The sequence below is a fragment of the Crassostrea angulata genome, chromosome 5, assembly GCF_025612915.1.
Source record: "Crassostrea angulata isolate pt1a10 chromosome 5, ASM2561291v2, whole genome shotgun sequence".
Lineage (NCBI taxonomy): Eukaryota > Metazoa > Mollusca > Bivalvia > Ostreida > Ostreidae > Magallana > Magallana angulata.
This window is the reverse complement of record NC_069115.1, coordinates 1,290,583-1,312,219: the sequence shown is the minus strand read 5'-3', so window position 1 is coordinate 1,312,219 and position 21,637 is coordinate 1,290,583. Positions and strand designations below refer to the sequence as shown.

The following is a 21,637-nucleotide window of genomic DNA, read 5'->3' as shown; positions in this document are numbered from 1 at the left end:
AGTATATCGGTAATACAACCATTTATTATTTATGATTGAAAAAAAAATCACACTTGGTAAAGCCACACATAAACTTTGACGCATTTAATTATATTCATCACAATCGGGAATTTATTTTAACTAAATGTGGTCATTGTAACTGAAAACATATAGATCTAGTCATAATTATACAGATTGGGTTAGTTAATAATAAGCATTTACGGAATGATCAATATATATAAAGTTTATGGTAAGTTAATTTACCAGTACCCAACCTACGTGGAGAGTACTGATGCAACGAATTCTCTCCGAGTTTATCAAGTGTTCATTCCTAAGGACTTTACAGCAATAAAATTTTAAAGAAAAAACATGTCAATTTTAAGCAAAATTGCATGAATATAAATATTAATAAATAAACCATTTAAAAAACATGATACATGTACTTAATTGTATTAGTATAAGACTATCTAAATAAATTGCATGGAAATTGGTGATTTAACTAAGGGGCACGGAGTAAAATGCGCGCATTCATCTTACATAGGATGTGTTTTACTCTCTCAAGCGTTTAAGTTGGTTAGGGACACTTCCATGTTGTGACGCACATTGTTCATCGAAATAAACAATAAAATGAAGTGTAATTATGTAAGTATTGTCACCTAACAGCGTAGCGCAGTACGTGGGGCTGAGGGTTATTTTTTTAAAAAGAGGGTTTACTACAAATCTCTATGTCATGAGCTCAAATCCCGGTGGAGTTTTTGTACAACTTTTACCTCTCCAAATATTTTTAAAAGCTATCTTTGGGTTTGTAATATTTGAAAATTCTAAACCGGTGAAAGCATTTAAATTATAATGTACTTTAATCCACATTAATATCGACATATGTTGCATATACCACTCTAAGCATGCGTGTATTATAAATAAATGTATTCTTAACCCCCCCCCCCCCCCCCCGAAAAAAAACCCCAGCCACATCTTCTTTTAAATTGTACCCCCCCCCCCCCCCCACACACACACACACCATCCCGAAAAACCTCCTCTCCAGTGAAAAAGGCCTGTGTCCAACAAATTATCCTGCTCGAGAATTAAGGTATATACTAGTATACTCGGCCATTTCCGCTGGCGAAAAATAAAAAGATTATTTTGGGCCGAGTAACACCCCAGTCGCGTTTATGATTGGGGTTTGGTCATCTTCGCTAGCCAAGGGTTTCCGATACACTACGCTTCCCATAAACTGAAGCGAAGTGTATCGAAAACCCTTGGCTAGCGAAGATGGGGTTTGATAAAACATGCGCATTGATTCGTACACTTTCAGTTTCGTATCTAAAAATAAAACAAAGTCAGAAAAATAACCAGATATATATTTAGCTCAAAACTTGTATAAAAGCCAACAGCCAGGTAAGATATTTCATTTATTTGATGTATTTAAAGCTGATAGTGTTGATTTTTTTAATATATTAATTATGGTGGATGAAATTTGGACTTTTTAAAACAAATTTTCTGTAAAACGAATTTAGTTACTACTGTGTATTTAATATTACTTTTAAATAAGACAGTGTAGGACTTTTTTTTACTTCCAGTTTCAAATTTCCAGCATTATCTGTCTTTATTTTTATATATTTACATTCGGTGTATACTTTCTTTATACAATGGGGCACTTTCAAAAGCACACACGGCATCTTAGTCCGAAATATCTGACGTTTTTCTGGCTTTTTTAACGATTTTGATATTTCCTGGCAAGTAAATATCAAAATCGTTAAAAAAGCCAGAAAATCGTCAGATATTTCGGACTAACGGCATCTACGCTCAGAGTTAATTGATGGACCGACATGCATGTATAATTATACCCTTTTTCGACATGATTTCACAAGAAGTATTCCTCCATATAATATCATTTGTCAGCTCTGTTATTGTAATGCGAAAGCATACAATAAACTTATATAACACAGTTTTGTTGATTTCCGAAATAGCAATGCATGAATTAGATTTACTTATACTAGGCGACTTTTACTTCCGAAAAATATTCTTACACAAATGTGAAGAAAAACGTGATTTAAATCTTTATGTATGTAATTGTATAAATGTCTTATTTTCGGGACAAACGCCCATGATAAGAGTAACGTTTTTAGTAATTCGCGTAATAAAGTAGTGCAAGGCGCAATGCGTGCGCAAATAGTAACATTTGCCGGATGTCTCATATAGACACAACTGTGATCAGCCGCAGTCGATCACAAAAAGAGGAAGATTTTTTTCTGCTCACATTGCAATATATATATATGGGTCATTATCAAAATATGCAGCCTTTTGCGTCAGTGTCAATTTCAAGGGGGAAAAATAATGTTCTGGGGAATATATACAGTACCATTGGATTTTAGAAACTTAAACCTATATCGTTGAACAAATAAATTGACAATTTTACTGCTTAAAGTATAAAAAAAATATTATTTGTTATGAGATTTCAGTGAATTTATATTGTCATTAAATTTTTCCAACGTCTTTAACCTACAATATCTTCAATAATATTGATGTTTTATTCCAAATTCAACGTTAATTTTCAAAACAACATTCATATATTAATTTCTGCTATGCTCCTTAACAATTTCTCTTTTAAAAACAATGAATTTGATGAGATATATGCTTGTACAAAAAATTTTTGTCATTGGTGTTACAAGGCAAATTAAATAAAAATATCTTAAAATACATCAAGTAAATAATATTGTACTACAATTGGAATCCCTCAGATCATAGTGACATCATTCCCTGCTACTAAAAAGATAAATGTATCAGTGATGACATCATTGTAATAAAAAATATGGCAGAAAATGTTAGCATGCTCAGAAAAATACAATGTAAACTGTGTCAGTGGGATAACGTGCTATTTAAGGTTTTCTATTATGAAAGAACAAAAAAGTTTTTCACATAAATGATGAATGTTTATCACATTATAACATAGGCTATGTAGCTTTATGTAGTATTTGTTCTCTTGGGTCATACAGTTACTGCTACATTTACTATGGATACATCAGTGGTATAACGGTCAGTGGTGTAACCAAAAATTGTTGTTACACCACTGACAAAACTGTTACACCACATGACATTATTTAATTATTTTACTTTTTCTTCCATTTCATTTATATTTTGAGCATTTTGAAAAATTGATATTTATCAATTTTGCAAGTAAGACACTGTCACAATAAAGAAAGCTTGACTATTTAATTGCAATTGTGTTTTCTTAATCTGGAAAATGAGACCTGTTACACCATTGACATTATTTGAAACACCATTGACATTTTGTATGCTCTAATTATGTTTTACCCATTTAAATACTTGATTAAAAAATAGAAGTAAAAAGAAATTTATTCTAATAAAGAAATGAAATAATCCACATTTTATATTTTATTAAAAAATCAATTTTTTTATTGACTTATAGTGTATTATAAGATATGTTATTCCACTGACATTTCAAGTTCCCTATTATGTTATACTAGAATCTTTCAAATGCTAAAAGGTAACAAATGCTAGCTGAGCTTCAAAAAACATATATAAACAAAGAGGAAGTGTATATGAGTTGTATGCATAGATTTTGGAGAAAATTGGAGAAATTTCAATTTTATAATCCAAAATGTATGATTGATATGAGCTGGTATAGTATTGACGATGTTGTTTGTGAGATTGATGAGCCAAAGAAAGTTCGAACTCGGTACAAGGTGGATAAACGTGTGTGGATGCCAATAGTATGAAATATAACATCAAAGAATCAGTGAATTCATGTAAAAAACATCTACATGCCATTTTTGTGTCAGTGGTGTAACACTGATTATAAGTGGTGTAACAGTGTGTCTATCTTCTGATTATGAAAGAATGAGGTTCGAAAACTTTTATTTAAGATCAAATTTATCATGTTTTAAATGCAATCAAAAATAGAGATTAGTTTATTTTACAAAATTTAATACACTTATCTCATATTTATTATCGCTAGGTCAGTGGTGTAACTTTAAGTCATTGGTAAAACATAATAATCAGTGGTGTAACATGTACATTTTTCTCCAAATAAAGTTAACTGGCAATGATACATGTATATTTGAAAACACCAGTGCATTTATAGTAATGTCTTTTTTATGCTCCATTAAAAGAAAAATCCAGTTGTGTTCTTTTTAATGCTCAAATTAAAAATTTGTTGAGTAACATCAAGACTTTGTCTCAAATGTTATGTTGGTCACTCTGTAAATGTGTCAAATATTTTCTGTTATCTAATTCTGATAACTTTAAATGAAGTTTGTTGATATAAACTTTATGTCCATCATTTTAAAAGAATTATTTTATTTTATTTAAGAATTTTTTCCTATACTATATGCCTGTTACACCACTGACAAAATTTTCACAGTTCATAATATTTTAGTCTAATTATCAACTAAATGGTAGATTCCAATGTTTGCAAATTTTTAGATGTTATACTTCATTGTTTGTTAAATGTGTTTTTTGCAATCAAAGTAATTTTTTCAGCAATAATTTTCTCATGTTTTAAACATCAAATTTTACAAATGAGCCAAGTTGATAAAATCTGTTTCAATATATGTCAAAAAGTGCAAATTGGATCTCCTTTAATAATCAATATAGATTTCTTCAAAATCAAACAAAAAATAAGTAAGAGAACTTTTTTTTTTAAATATGATTTTTTTTTTTTATTAAATATACAGGGAAAAAGAAAATAATACATACTTTTGGCACCTGAGTGTATCCAAACACAATTGATATAAATTAAAAAAGTCTCTCTTTTTGGTGAACAAATTTATATTGGTGTGTCTGGCTTATAGAGAAGACTTCTTGCAAAAAAAAAATTTGCACATCATTCACCTGTACTTCCAACTGTCAATGTACTATAACACCAGTATGCCTCATATATATATTTATCACATGTTTATCCCAATATACGGTGGATATCACTCATGGGATAAATTTTTGATATTCCACTGTGTGTTCTTACGCCACGTGACGTCATAGTTAATCATTACGTAGGTTTAGGCGGTTGATTGACGTAGAATGAAAAAGTAAATAATTAATTCAGTTGAGGGGTGTTGAGATGTAAATTTGAAACATATAATGTTGTTACAGTTATTTTTCATGAATTCATCAAAAAATGTTCGAAAATGAAATGTCTGTTTGTTAAACTTCAAGGAACTTTTTTTTCCATGCGTAACGTTGTTGACGTGTTGTAAATAGTGTGTTGTGTGGCTCACAATTACAATTTTTACAGAAAAAGTTGAGATTAACAAAATACTTGGTAAAACATGTGATAAAAAGAATCTCTCATGATTTACGATGGTATATGATTTTTATCCAACTCGTTGTGTGTTTTCTATCCCCTCGCCAATGCTCGGGGATAGAAAACACACAACTCGTTGGATAAAAATCATATACCATCGCAAATCATGAGAGATCCTATATATAACACCATCATGCCTCATATATACTAGTGTATGAGATTAATGGGACTTGGAGGATCCCATGTCGTATTCATTAAATCACTAAGATTGCTCATTAGATATAAAGATGTGCTTGATAAGCAGAAAAAATATTTTCACGCAAAAAAAAAAGAAAATAAGAAAAAAAATCCACGAAATTCAAAAGCTTTCTTGTGTTATGAAGTGCGAAAGTGGATATGAAATTTGCCGCATGCGCAATAAAAAGTTCTTGTTTGTGCTCATGAAGCAATGTGCTGCATCGTTATCTGATTTTCTATGACTTTTTTTTTTTTTGATTTAGCTAATTAAAAGTACACTGTGATCAAAATACATTCACAGGTGCAGCATTTTCCAATATTTGACAAACAAATATGTTTTAAAACTTTAGAGTAGCTAAGATTATAAAAGCCCAAGAGAGATTCGAACTCTCGATTTACAAATTCGAAGTCAGCGTTCCAAGCCGTTGCTCAACACTGTTAGGTATTATTATGCCTTCTGTCAGTTTGTCACTATACATTCAATACTCATCTATTTTCGCATAGTATCAAAGGATTTATATAGCGTAAGCATATAGCGTATAGCTTAAGCATACTATGCCGAGATAGAGCACGGCAAATATTTACAACGAAAATCTTGAATGCGCCGACAGCGGGATTCGAACTCACGACGCTAAAATCATTCCAGCCTAAAGCCCAACGCGTTACCGCTACGCTAGATTAGCCGTTATCATAACAAACGGTATTTATATTTATAAAACGTAGATGTATTCCACTGACATCAAGCAATTAGAATTATTCATTTTTCCAAAAACACTTCATTATATAATTATTGACGGTAATTTTAAAGTTTAAGTTTCCTATAAACTTTTGATCAAATTGATTGAACAATTTTCAAAGAAATTCTACATGAGAATCACGAAAACGCTTTTTTAAATGACGCTTGATAAAGAATGTTCAAGAAAAAAAATTCAATGAGATTTCGTCTGCTAAACATTTCGAGTTTTCTCGGAAAGGCCAAACGTCTCATTTCTTGAAAAGAACATAAACCTTTGTTGACTTTTTATTGTACAACAACTTGTTGATTAAATAAACAATCAAATCAATTAATCAACTGATCAATCAACTGATTAATTTGAAAAAAAAAACAAACGCTTGCTTTTCCAGTGATTATTGTAAGGGAATTGTCAACATTCGAACGTCACAGCTACTTATAGCAAAGTACGTCAGTATATTCAACAGTCGGCATAATAATAACAATAGTGTTGTGTTGTGCATGTACTATGCCTAAATAGTAGTCAGGGTTTGATACATAGTGCACGGAGGCGAGTGCACTATGTATCAAACCCTGACTACTATTTAAGCATAGTACATGCACAACACAACACTATTATATAAATAGCAATGTACAATACTGAGGTGTCCCATCTTAAGCAAATGAGTAATAAATTAGCATCTATAAATAAGAAAAATCATTTCTTTGTGAGTCGTGTTGATTAAGGTGCTAAATTAAGGACAATGCATTTTTGGGAGTTGATTTTAATCAACTCTCCTATGCAGTTACTCTGGCAAACCGAAAATGAAACAGTGTTTGGACCTTAGCACAAATCATCACCGCTGACAAGACTTAGATCTTGAAAATAATAGATAAATTCTGTGTACTGTATGCTGTACCATTGTTTCTCAAGGAAACGTATTTATAGATACCTTGAAAATAGTCAGATTTTAAATAGTACGAATAATTTAGATATTTTTTGTAGTCGTATGTATTCCTAAGCCAGAGTTCAATATAGTCTCGTTCAACCAGACGCTCGGCTGTCTCCATAAATCTCCGACAAGCTGAGAGTCTCTCTTGGTAGTCGGATATTAACGGAGACAGCCGAGCGTCCTGGTTGAACGAGACTAGAGTTTAATCTTGCTCAGATCCAGACGTGTACAATTTTTAGTTCAAAAAATTTCGATTACTAATACACAGTTTGATGGAATTAATTCTACCTTTAAATATTACACATCATGATTCATATGGGGTTTTCTCGAAATTCTTGTCGGAAAAGTTCGAGAATTTAGTATAAAAATGTGCGTAATTCAAATACAGATTAAAAACTACTTGCCATGCAAAATAACATATCGGTGATTTTAAAATTGATAATAATCGATAAAATCAACTCCCGACAGTACTTCAGTACTTTTATTTGATAACGTAAGATTCTATTTCTAGATCCACTGCAAAACTACACCAAATCACTACGGCATATATCTACATTTGTGAAACAAAAGTTTGACTGAATGTGATGTAAAATGATTTGGGTCATGATTATGATGATTAATAGCATTATCCTGGCAGGGGTAAGTAAAGTTGTTACATTAAACATTTAAGAACTTGATTGACCAAATCTCGTAAAGCCTGAATGGCTAAATAATTCCAAGTCATTGATTGCCTTTCAAAATTAAATTCAAACAGAGATAAGAAAGTTCATTGGGATATATATGTATATGGCCTTGATTGAAATGTGATCAAATCTTCTCAGAAGATGAAGGACTTCAAGGAATTTAATCACATGACCAACTATGATATGATCTTGGTGAACATTTTAACACTGCTGTTTAACATTTATGTGTTATTCATTTATTCATTTGATAAAGTCGAATCGCTCAGAGTTATAACTATACCCATTTATCTGTATCAATAATATTTTAAAGTTCAACTGTAAGCCCGTGTGATGGTCACTATGGTTTGTTTAAGGAATTAATTCAATATTTAGTTTTATACGATATAAAATGGTTTGGGGCAGTTTTACGCTTTGGTCTTATTATGACGTAGGCAACATTCTTTTAAAAATATAAAATAATTTTTCAGCCAATCAGAAAGTGCATAACAACAAGAATTAAGTTATATATACCAATATTAGAGCATTTTTTTTATTTCTGATTTCATCTCCACAGCCTCCTGACATGCCAAACAATGGTTATGGTAAAGCTGAATATTTGTATAGAGTCCCAAATTCCGGTAAAATGATAATTTATATAAAGCTTTTTTAAATTATTTATCTATCAATTCAATTTTATAAGAAACCTTGTAAAAGTATAAGCAACACAGTGTATTTAAACTCCTTTAGTTCTATATGGAACAGAATGGACATTTCCAACATTTCCAAACCCATTGCGTCGGATGCCTCATTGGAATCAGGAAACGGTTTCCACTCGAATTTTATTGAAGGAATATCACGCCCGCAGATTTATGTATCATATTCTGAGTGATTTCCTTGACGAATTCTTTATTCACGATTCCAGTCCAGAAAAAAATATCAGGTTAGTTTTATTATGAGACATAATCTCGTATAATGATCATATTTCATTTTTATAGCATAGGTACATGTAAAAATAAATTTGCACTGATATGAATTCATTTTCTATTATAATAACCATTGATTTTTAAAGATCTAGAGTATTATTTAAAAGGAGAAGACAACCAACAACAATATCTACGTTTAAAACATTGGTTCATCTTTCTCAAGAATTGGGTGCGTACATCTTTGTAAATTTTTATAACTACATTGATCAATATATGATTTAATTTTAAATTTTTAGGAAATGTAAAGTGACTACTAAGCGTATTATGTGGCTATTTTCCAGAGAATAAAATAGAAACACATGGCAGCATCGCTTTTAAGGAGGGCGGTGTAGTTTTCTCCTTTCATTCTAGTTTTGAATACTACAATGAACATTATAATTATACAAGTTTTCAAAAAAACAAAGAACATTCATACATAGCGATTGACGACATGACATCGCTAAACGTTATGAACAGGAAAAGAGCCACTATCGATACGTTTAAACAAGGTGAATATCTTATTGACATGTTGACAAGTTGGAGAACGATCAGATGTATGCGATATTACTGGGATTTTGAAGACATATTTTGGAATCATATCTGTATTAACAAAACAAAATCCCCTACATCAGCTGTTTTAAATAAATACGTGTGCTATGTAGGCCGTATATGTGTCGACGATTGGGAAAGTTATAATTGTGTAAGAGAATTATACATAAACAGTGAAAAATATCAGAGTTGTTCAATTGATCCAAGTGTGAACATTGTTTTTTACAATGTGTTTAAGAAGGAATACAGTGATAGTTTTCATTCTGGGATTTATACTCATGCAAACTTTCATATAAAATCACACTTCCTATATTTTGACACAATTAGTCAAGAACAAAGACGTTTTTGGAGTACAGAAGATAAGTTAAAGAAGGGTATGGTTAGCAAATGGAACATGTAAGTGTCTTATGTGACAGTATCAAAGAATCTAAACAGTTATAACAATTTAGAAAAGACCTCATATTAAAGATAATATTGCATCATTTATTATTACCAGACTTGTTCATTTTTAAAGATATTTGTATAATTAAGGAATAAAAATAATAATTTTCTGTAAAAATGATCTTTTCAGAACCATCATTTTAACAGTTGGTAAGTGTGAAACCTTTTTATTTTTGATAAGGAATGAAGAAGTTAATATGATTAAGTGAATATTATTATTGCAATATATTATAATAAGCATAACATTTTCTGTTTAGTCGATATCATAATGTGCAGTTGTATGATGATATTGTCATGCTTCAATTGGTTTCCATATTTTCGTCGCTGAATGTTTTCTTTAGCAAAAACCAATAGTGAACATTATATTCTATTTCAATTCTGTACAATAAAAAATGAAAAATACCCCAAAAAGAACAGTTAATGTTTTTAATCCTAAATAAGTGAAAAACTTTAAACAAACGGAATTAAATGCGCATGCATTCTATAAACATTAACCATTTCTAAAAAAAAAAAAATATCCATTAAATTAAGTAAATGATTAGAAAATCGTTTTAGGTATATCAACAGAGTGTTGCAAAAGGTTCGCAGATATCAGCGTTGGAAGGAAATCACATGTGTGTTTAATAGTTTGTCATCATTCTAAAAAATAAACTAATCTTTAAGGAGACTATAAGGCGGTTTCGTATTTCATGATAAAATGTAAAGACAAAAGATTTCACAAGACTGATTCATCTTTATCTTTTTTATTATAAGGTATTGAAGAAAAGGCGGACTGGAAAGAAAAATATAAACAATCTTAGCAGTATTCCCGAGGTCTTATCTAACTGTCAACACCTAGTCGATTCGACCAACAAAAATGCCGAATTGATTAAAACCCATTCTAGTGTTGGAAGAATTATTAGGAGTAACGAGGAGCACACTGTGAGGAAAAACGCATCATTATCTTTCAACACCTCGACGTCCATTCTATCATCTGTCAATGAAATGTTTAGTACAATATTAATTTATTTTGAAACATGCCAATATTTCATTCGTGACTTTATTCACGAGTCCTTTTATAATCGATCAACGTCTACAATTGATAACACAAGAAATTACAAATATGCTCAAACTTTAGAATTATTTTACGGAGAAAACTACGAACACACGTCGAGTAAGTACTTTTTCAGCCATATTTTATCATAGGAATATACGATTATTGGTCAGTTATAATATTCACATAATTTATTCTTTATTTTCAGGATATATTGATATATGGAACGTATTCAGTATAATTATATACCTTGAATTTGCATTGATCCACATTTTGTAAGTAAAACAGTTCGGTTTATCGCATCAATTTGACTTTAAAATGTTTTTCTTATACTATAACTATATATTAGAACTGCTTGATCTTTTTTTTTTAATTTGGTTTCTTCTAAATGAAAAAGAACCCTTAATTAAACACTTAATAATCAATTGGCATTGGCTAAAATAATAAGATAACCTGATCTTGATTTTTTGTTTACATCTTTTGATCTATTTTCTCATTGCTTAACAAATTTCTATATCGTTTTTGCCAGCCTTCTTGGGTATAAATTGAAAGTAAAACCGATATTCACATTTGTTACCAATCAAATAATGAATCTGAGCGGGGATTCTAGTCATTGTCAAAGAGGGTGTGAAAATATGAAGACGCAATCGAAACACGAGGCTAAAGCAACTGAAATGGCCGGTAGTAAAAGTGTGGTGAAGGAATTAGATTGTGACCTGACTAAATCTTCACAATTAGCTGTTAATAGCGATACCTATGAAAACCATCATATTACTTGTCAAAGATTACAGGCTAAATATGCTGAAGAAGAAAAAGAGACACATTGTCCTTTGATACATCAAGCTAGAATAAAAACAGATACGACATCCGTTAAACGTGTATTTGGTCAAAATAAGGAACATGTTTTATTATCCTCATCTGTATTGCCTTCAGATGATGATGAAAGTGAAGAAACAAGTGTCAAGTCATTCCATGAACAAGAGGAAAACAACGCGTTTATGGTTGAAAACAACGACGATGAAACAAATTCCAATACAAAAAACAGATTTTCAATGCAAGAAACATTAAATGATAAATTAATTGTAAATGATAGCAAGAAGCATTGGGAAATAATGAATCAAAATGTTTCTGTGTTTCCTGACGACAGTTTCGCTGAAACACAATCGAACTCGTTTGGAATGACTACACATGATGAAACATTTAAGTCATCGATGAGTTTCCAAAGTTCTACAAAAAATGGAGAATATTGGTCTTCACTGTTACCTGTATCCTATACAACTATTAACGAAGTTTGTTCTTCAAAACTGCGTAAATCACTGACTCCTATAGAAAACGATGAATCCCATTTCGTAAAAGATGTTTTTGGAAATTGCGATAGTGAAGTGTCAAGAAGAATTCTGGAAAAAGAACGACATCTAACATCAGGCTCAATGAAAACAACAACACGTTATCTGGCTGAAAAGGAATGCTCATTAAAGATAAAGAAATTAAGACGACGACACGCATTGTTTGCTAAGCACGTCAGAAGATTCTTTAAAAAACAAGAGAGGAAAAGTTTAAAACATAACAAAAGAAGAATTTTAAGAAGAATATGCCCACGCTACTCTAACATACATCACAATACAGAAAGGCTTTCTGTTTGTTGTCCCGCAATCTCCAGACAATTATCCCAAAATTTACCACAGCAGGAAAGTGTAACTCCAACCAGTCACGTTTTGCAAGAAAACCACTCACCTTATTCACACACATCGGATCAAATGAACAGCACAGGTACATTGTCATCTATTTTTAATCATATTTCTATTGAATCGTCACGTGATGATCGTAGTTACCATTCGGAATGGATGAGACTGGCTTCTTTTGGATGCTTTGAATCGGATGATGTACATGCTTTGAGACTTGCTAGAAGTGGTTGGTATAGCACTGGGCTGGGGGACCAGACTGTCTGTTTCAGTTGTCAAAGACTGCATCAAAACTGGAGGAGAAATGATAACCCAGATAACTTTCATGATGCGAACTGCAGGTATAACGTTCGGATTAAAAAAAATACACATGTAATTAGATATCTGCATTATATCCGTTGTGATGTTTTGAAACTGAACTCATTTAACAAAATAGAATGTTTCGATGAACGAAATATATTTCTTAACTATTCTTTCGCTAAAGCATAATCTTCCTAAATACGTTTATTTTTTGTTAATCATAACAGTTATGTCAACCTACGGTCAAATAACATACCTATACCACGTGAGACCTCCATTGCTAGTGATGGCGTTAGATTCGAAGAAAGTCAAAATACTGGTCACACGGTAATCATTCTTTTGATAATATGTTTTGGTTGAGTGATATGTAATTTCAGAAATCTTACAAATTTTTATATAAATGAATGTTCGTGTTCACAAATGACTTCAAAGTGTGTGTTTTATGTATAAAACGAAAAAAACAGTATTAAAAATGTTTTGCCTCTGCATTGAAATAGGAGTAATTTATCATTTTAGAATACGTTCTTTTAATGCAAATACATATTTGAATCGAAACTTTAACCAGTCACATTATTTTGATATCCATACTATTACCCATTTACAGTTTTATCGTGATCATGCTACGAACAACACTCGGTTTCCACGCAGTCAGGGTGAAAATCTAACAACAGAAAGACTTTCCGCACAAAATGTAGCATCGTCGTCTGACTCAAATTCGTCGGCTATTCCATCAACGTCAGACCTGCGTTCTTCAAGCAATACGAGTGTTCCTGAAAGCACAGACCAAGCGGCGGCTTCATTGGAGGACACAAAGCGAGCTCAGTTAGAAGCCCTGAAAAGAGACCCTATGGGGATAAACTTCGATCGCCCGAAATACCCGTCGTATGCTATTCTATCTGAAAGAGTTAAGTCGTTTTCTGATTGGCCAGCCAGTATGACCCAAAAACCACGTGACATGGCGTTGGCTGGTTTCTTCTATGCGGGATATGGAGACTATGCACGTTGCTTTTTCTGTGGCGGAGGACTCAGAAATTGGGAGGCCGGTGATGATCCATGCGTGAGTCAATCTACAAATTAATATAAGTATTTTTTTCTCTATGAAATCAATATTTTGGATCCCCTGATTCGAATATAAGTACGAGCATTTTTAATTTAAACGCGTTCATCTGTTAAACGTCTTATCGTCGGTAGGTTTGTGTTACTGTAATATATTTTTATATATCTCAATATATTTTTCTGAATTAGGCCAATATTAAAGCAACATTGGCACTTATTGTTTTATAAATAAATATAGTAAGAATGATAGTTTACAAAATAATAAAAAAAATAATGTTTTATATTAGAGATAATTCAGAAAAGATGAGTTGTGTTTAAAAAAATCTCATTGTCTAGATTATCTAATAATGAAGAAATAAAAAAAAAACTGAGTAGAATTTATTGTAAGAATGAGAGTCAAGGGGTCATATTTCGAAGAAGGTATTAATACAATTTTTGTACGATATTGAGTTAATTCTATTAAGCTTGTGAATGGTCATTTAAATCCAAAAAAGTATATATCCCTTTCATATACAAGTCGTGGCTTGTGTTCTTAACCAAGGAACCCAATTGTCAGAAAACTATAAACTTAAAAAGGTATTTTAAAGAAAAACAGCTTTAAATGAGTTAATTATTTTCAGGTTGAACATGCGCGTTGGTTCAGTAAATGTGCTTTTGTGAGACAGAACAAAGGTCAAGGATTTATTGATCAAGTTTTACAGAGAGCTGCAGAATTGGTGAGTTAGTCAATATTTATTAAAATTTTATTTATGTAAATGCCTTAGTTAACACGATGAATAATGATCCACGTTAAATTGCGAGAATCACCCCAGCTGATTTTAAAACCTCACAATAATTTTTTGAGAGATGAGAACTACAAGAAATTAGGATGAACCACTAGCTTGCACGATTTAATGTGTAAGGTTTTGAAACAGAACGCGGAAACGCGAAGTTAAATGCTCGGTAAAAATAAGAAATCTAGAGTACTTGTTTTAATATGAAATGTTATCAACCTTTAGAAATATATTCATAACTTTGCCTCTTTTGTCTTTAGGAAAGACAGGAAAATCCAACAAAAGGTATTTTTTCGATGAAACGTGAGGGTTTTTTTCAAAGAAGATAAATTGAGTTAGAATGTAAAATAATGAAATGATTAATAACAGAATACTTTAACAAATAGCACACTCCTTTTGTTTCACATAATTATATACATACAACCAATTGTTTTTTTTTTTTATATGATTCATCTTCGAATTACCCATTATTTTTTAATGAAGAAGTCAGAATATAAACACCATCGGAATATTTTATACCGTTCATGACGTTTATTTTTATTAATTCGAAGCTGATGTATGATAATTTCCAATACTGTAGAATTACAATGAAATTGAATATGAATGTTGCAATCTAATAGAAGATGATAAAAAAGCCAAAGAAGAAAAAGTGATGCAGTCTGAAGCTGTACTCTGTATCAAACGTATGGGCTATACTGACGAAATCATCAGATCTGCCATTGATACCATGAAGACCCGCCTACCCAGAGGTATTTAATATACTCCAACTTCAAATGGGTGATATCACAATTTTGGTATAAAAATATTTTCCGTTTTTAATATAATGTTTTAGTAAAGCATTTCTAATAGTCAAGTAAAATGAGTGCCAATCTTCTAAACTCACAGTTCTTTGTTATTTAAACAAAACTCAAGGCCATGTTCTTGTAAACATTTTGAATGTTGAAAAGAAAACTCGAAGTTTAGACATATATATATATATATATATATATATATATATATATATATATATATATATATATATATATATATATATTTATATATACGGACTGATATATACACACAAAATAAGCCGTGTAACGGCACAAGCCTTGTTTACATTAAAAAGAGTTGTGAACTCTCTATCTTGCTTTTGACTCTACGACTGACACTAAAGTTTTGGTTAATCATTACTAATGCATTTCTAAAGCATTGTAAATGATAACTTTAGAAAAATAAAAAAAAATATTGCAATTGTGACCATCATTCTTTAACATAATCAACAAGTTTCATCGTATATCCATCAATTTTAAATTCTTATTAATATTTTTTTTGCAAAAACGACGCATATATTTAAAATGTAAACGATCGTTTTACTCTATTTAGAGGAATTCTCATTATGTATTTTATTTGAAGGCATTATATTGGTGTAATAGATGCATTGATGATGGTATTGTTCTTATCTAATTGTGCTTATTAATGTTTTCCATTTCATCTTATCTGATTATGCAATTGGCAGGAAAACATAAGGTTTCGGCACAGGAAATATTAGAAGTTGTTTTTGAGCTATCTTCATCACAACAAACTGTTAAGGAAGAGCGAGATCTTAACACTGATGTAGGATCAACGGAAGTCCCGCAAACATCAGGTACATATTCCGGTAAAATTTCTTGATAGAGAAAAATATAATATCACAATTGATGTGATTAGTAAAAATGTGCAGAATATTGTGCATTGTTCTCAAGAGTAAATACAAAAAACGGAAACTCACACAGGATGAAGCTCTGCCATTCAGTCAATTGAAATATGACTGAATGGTAACTGAAAGGTGACTGAATGGCATATGTGTGCCATTCAGTCACCTTTTCAGACCATTCGGCTACCATTCAGTTGACTGAATGGCAGATATTCATCCCGTGTCAACTTTCGATGTAAACCTTATTTATTTTATAGGATTATTATAATATCACTTTTGAATATTTTCATTTTTGTACAGTTGATATGAAAAATAAAATAATGCAATGCTCTGGAGCACTTTTTTGGCTGTATCTGAATCTGTAATTTTTTGTTTTGCAAAGTATCATCTTTGTCATGAATAATGTGAGAACATTGTTACTAATGTTCTACAGCATTTTATACAAGTTACAGGGTTATGTAACGAACATAGACAAAGGATGTGAAATAAAATTTAACCCTATACATGTATAAGTTAGAAAACAAAATAATACAAGTAAACTTTGCATTTAAAGAAGTCGGGATAATTCAAACTTCAAACTTTTTGTAGGTGATGATAATTCTGAGATGGGAGCATCTTGTTTAGACACCATACAGAATGATGGTAAATTATTTGACAAGAAAATTGTATTATTGATAACAAAAAATGATGTGTATAATGTATTTTAAAACAAATTGCAATGTATGAAAGGACAGCTGTCTCGTGATTTTTTATTATTTAACATTTTATTTGTTCTTCTTTCAGTTTTACTAGCTTTATTCTACTTTTGCAAATTATTTCAGATCTTATTAAGAGTTTTGTGTTCTGTCAAAGATAAAAGAAATCATACTTTCTTTTTTCATTTAACTTAGTTTTTGGCAATTTTAATTTTAATTTTCTTTAAAAATGACCAAAAATATGAAAATAAGTGAATAGATATATTTAAAAAAGAGTGTTTTCTTAATATCTAAGAGTTTGTGTTTGTAGAATTAACTTCACTTGAGCTTGAAAACCGGAATCTAAAGGGACAGCTGATGTGTATGATATGTACGGAGAGAAACGTGTCGATTGCCTTCCTTCCGTGTGGTCACTTGACCTGCTGTGAAGACTGCGCACCTGCCATGAGGAAATGTCCGATTTGTAAAGAATTGGTCAGGGGCACTGTCAAAACCTTCCTCGTTTAAAAAAATATCTTATGGGACCCGAATCTAAACAACACGTGAATTTAGTTATTTTGCTTTAATACTTTGTATGTACGTGGTTTGTTTTTTCTTTTTAAATTTGTTTTTGTTTGTTTGAATGTTTGTTTTTGCACAGGTATGATAAGGCAATTCTCAGCGATAAATTGAGCAGAAATTCCTCGATAAACTTAATAGAGAAGATCAATGTAGGGAATGCAGTGTTACCAATGCCGAAATAAGACTTATTCAATAAGATACCCAAAATTAAGATGAGTGTCATTTAGGATATAATCAGAATAATACAGGCATGAATAATTTGTTTTATTAGAGAGTGATATGAGGTAAGAAAATAGATATTTATATGGCTCGACAGGCCTTTCCTCTGTCATTGTGTACAAAAAAAGGCAAAAGTGTAACACTACCCCGAATATTTTGTAAGATGAATTTGGCAAGTATCAAAAGTATTTGACGTAAAATACCTGAAAAGTGCGGCTAGAATCCTTTGCTACGTTGTTAGAAACGAAAAATACACAGTATTTTCAATGAAATTGAAGAAGTTCAGAGAGTTTCTTCTTCCTATTCTGTGCTGACCTCGATATTGAGTGTTAGTAGCGCGTCGAAAACAGCTAAAAGCCTATTATTTACAAGATAAAGGCTGATTTAAAAAGAGAAATTTTGTAAAGTTTCTAAGTATGGCAGGAGGCAGCCATGGTGTTAATTAGCTGCTTCGATGGTACTGGTTGCTTTGACTTGGTCTGGCAGGCTGTTCCAGTTCCTGATGGTTCTGGAAAAAGGAAAACTTATACACGTCACGATAAGTTGATGGCTAAGTATTTACTACCTCTTGTCCGATTATCCATCGGTGTTAAGTACGATGTTCCTGGGATATTGATTAGTTCGTTGTTGATCTTGTACATCATGATAAGCCGTGATCTCAGCCGACGTATTTCAAGGGCCTCCTAATGTAATTCTTCTTTCATCGATGTTACACAGCCTGGTGGTGAAAATCCATTTGCCATTCTCTTCCCATTTCTTAAATGACTTCAGAACTCGCTGGAGTTGCTTGGCATCTGCTATGGAGTTGATTTTTCAATAGAACAGGCAGTCATCAGCGATTAGTCTCACATCGGAAGGTTGATAAAGAGAAGAAATAGTAATGGTTCCATCACCGTCCCCTGGAGACTGCCGAAATGACATTAGCTCTGGTAGAGGATTGGCCCTTTAGGGTGACTTGCTGCGTCCGTTTTGCCAGGAAGTCCTTTTCCCAGTTCCATGTGTTTCTTCTGACGCCATAAAAGTGGAGTTTGTGTAGGAGTCGTTGATGTGACACTTTGTCCAAGGCCTTGGAAAAATCAGCACTATGTCTACCTGTTCTCCAAGGGCCTCTGACTTGGCCACCTCGTCAACTGTAAGCAATAGGTGCAACTCACATGATCGTCTTCGTCGGAAGCCGTGTTGTCGGTCTGCCTGTAAAAAGTTGCCGTCATAATGAACCATAATCTGGCTGTGACCTATATGTTCCAATAACTTGCATGATATGAATGGTAAGGAGACTGGAAGGTAGCTGGAAGCTAGGTGTCACTCTCCTTTCTTAAATATGGGAACAATTGATGCTTCTCGCCAGTCGTCTGGCACTTCCAATATCAAGTGAAAGTTGGAATAGTTTGGTCATGATTGGTGCTAGTTCCAAAGCAAAGTCGTGTAGAAATCTTGTTGGGACTGCATCTGGTCGTGCAGCTTTGTGTACATTTAGGCCCGTCAGTAGCTTATACAATATGTACAAACCGTTGCTTCTTACATGGATGTTCTTCATGTTTTGGTGTGGGCTGTCCCTTTTAGATGGCTTATCTGAAAGAATCTTTGTTGTATAAACTAAGTGGAACTGGTTATTTAGGAATTCTGCCTTGGACAATGTGTTTCCAAAACAAAATTGACAATATTTATTTTATGCGATTACCAATGTGATTCTAGCAGTAAAACTAGTAAAAATGAACTAATTTCCGATCGAATTATTGTATCATACATGAAAATGAACTTCGTGGTAGTGTTACACTTTTTAATTTTTTGTTAAGGTAAAAATGTGATCTATTTTTAACTGTCACGTGATACCATGGTAATGCAGCTTCAAAGATCGACTCGATTCTTAAGTAGAAATATGATATCTTGGTGAACACATTCACTTAGTATTAATATTCAGCACTGTTTTCATAAAAATAAACAATTTTTGAAATAACCATAATATCGACTGTCATTAAACTCGGAATTGCCTTAGCCTACCCGCGTGTTTTTTGGGGGTTTTTTTTGTTTTGGAGAGTGGGGTGGGGGTGTTTTTTGTTTTTTATTTAAGGGAGAGGGGATCTCTAGCCTACTTTGAATCCCATTTGTAAGCTGGGTTGACCTTATGAGTTAACAATTTTTTTTAGACTGATACCACTATTCCTAAAAGAAGAAAAATTAGCTAACTAATCAACTAATTTTTCTCTACATTCACAATAGCTTCGAAACATTAAAAGTTTTCTTAATAAGGAGATTCAGTCGATAAGCAGTTTTGGAATTTTATTTAGCAGTTTAGCAATTTGTTTTTATGTTATTTTTATTTTAATGAAGTACCTCTTATATCATTATTCTTTCGTTATTTGTTAAAATAAAGCGATCAATACAAATTACTATACATGTATAAATGAAACTCATAGTCATACCACTTACACATTTTACTTTAAATGAGAAAATATACTGTGGGATCATTAGATTTCGTGGTTGCTCAATTTTTGTGGAATTCGAGGGCACCGCTCACCCACGATTAACATCCTCTACGAATAAATAAATTAGGACTGTGAAGTCATATTTCATTTTGTAAGTATCTGAGAATACACGAAATTAAGTCCCAAAGAACCTATAAAATTGGAGCAATCCACAAACATTGCCCCTGCGAATTTGAATGATTCCACTGTAGTTCTCGTTGAGAAAAAAATTAATACAGTGAAAACAATATTAACGGATTTTGTTTTATATTGTATCCCAGTGTATTTAATGTAAAATAAAGATTTGTTGTGAATCAATTAATCAATTAATTGATAAAGCGGTTATGTCGACAAATTTATACGGATTGTAACTAGTTGCAGTGTTGTTCTGGCTAAATATTGTATCTCAGTTTATTTGATGTAAACTAAATCTTATCTTATTACGACAACTGTGCTTATTTGGGGCACATACAATTTGTGTATAAAATTATATCGTAATATTTAAGCACACTTTCAATATGTTGCGGGATAGACAACATGTTGGTTTAGATCATACTATAGTAAGAGTTACTGTGTTTTTCCTGATTCACCTTACATTGATTTTTGTGACTTTTTTTATACATAAATATTTTATAGAACTCACAGTGCTATTTTGTTCTTAATATATAGCAGATTAGCTTATACAAATCAATAATGGAATTTCATTCTCTGATGCTAGAATATTGCACAAACCGAGTGACATTCTTTTTTATGACATGATATTCGTAATCCAAAAAAATCACACAAAGATAGGGAAATTGCAATTTATTATAAAAGACCTAAAAAAAATTATAAGATATAAACAACTCAGTAAAGTATATAAATGCCCTTCCTTACAATAATGCATTAATATTTTTAAAATTCTACATATTATGAAGTAACATTCTCATATTACGATGAAGCAAAATATGTGTTTGTTGGTAGGAACAAAGAAATGTTAAAAACAAATTGATATGGATTGTAACCAGTTGATATGGATTGTAACCAGTTGCTGTTTTGTTTTGTTTGATCGTATCACTTTTTATTAAAAATATTTAATCCATTATTGTTTAATTTATAATTTGGTATTAAAAGTTCGCTAATGTATCAATGATATATAATGTTTTACTTTGTTAATTGTACAATTTCTAAAACAAAATAGCTGACATGAGGTACAATCGAGCATTTACTCTAATTACTGACTATCAGATATTGAGTAAGGTTGATTTGTTAAAGAGTCACACCAGCTTATATTTGTAACGCAAGCCTGATTTCTACTTTGCTACGTATAATGAATATGATTTTAAAGATAATTATTGAAAAACTTTCATTTTAAAAAATACATATATTTTATTCACGACATGGTACTCTATTTTCATAAGAAATGGTTTAAATACATATACAGTTA

The 21,637-nt window shown here is 31.7% G+C and overlaps 1 protein-coding gene across 6 annotated transcripts; it reads left to right on the top strand.

Annotated features, from left to right (window-relative positions):
- Nucleotides 1-1,257: 1,257 nt before the first annotated feature.
- On the top strand, nucleotides 1,258-21,637 carry LOC128186177 (uncharacterized). Of its 6 annotated transcripts, none has more exons than XM_052855933.1 (19): nucleotides 1,258-1,374; nucleotides 7,653-7,780; nucleotides 8,378-8,441; nucleotides 8,566-8,743; nucleotides 8,873-8,955; nucleotides 9,068-9,710; nucleotides 9,886-9,905; nucleotides 10,311-10,369; nucleotides 10,509-10,908; nucleotides 10,997-11,063; nucleotides 11,318-12,811; nucleotides 12,998-13,097; nucleotides 13,375-13,827; nucleotides 14,447-14,542; nucleotides 14,860-14,884; nucleotides 15,220-15,348; nucleotides 16,095-16,223; nucleotides 16,860-16,913; nucleotides 17,277-21,637. In XM_052855933.1, exons 2-19 carry the CDS (start codon nucleotides 7,733-7,735, stop codon nucleotides 17,471-17,473), a joined length of 4,239 nt encoding a protein of 1,412 aa, XP_052711893.1. In that variant the 5' UTR covers nucleotides 1,258-1,374; nucleotides 7,653-7,732; the 3' UTR covers nucleotides 17,474-21,637. The 6 variants fall into 6 exon arrangements, with proteins under 6 accessions (XP_052711893.1, XP_052711894.1, XP_052711892.1 ...); XM_052855934.1 differs by having other exon boundaries at nucleotides 8,551-8,743; nucleotides 8,894-8,955; XM_052855932.1 differs by having other exon boundaries at nucleotides 8,551-8,743.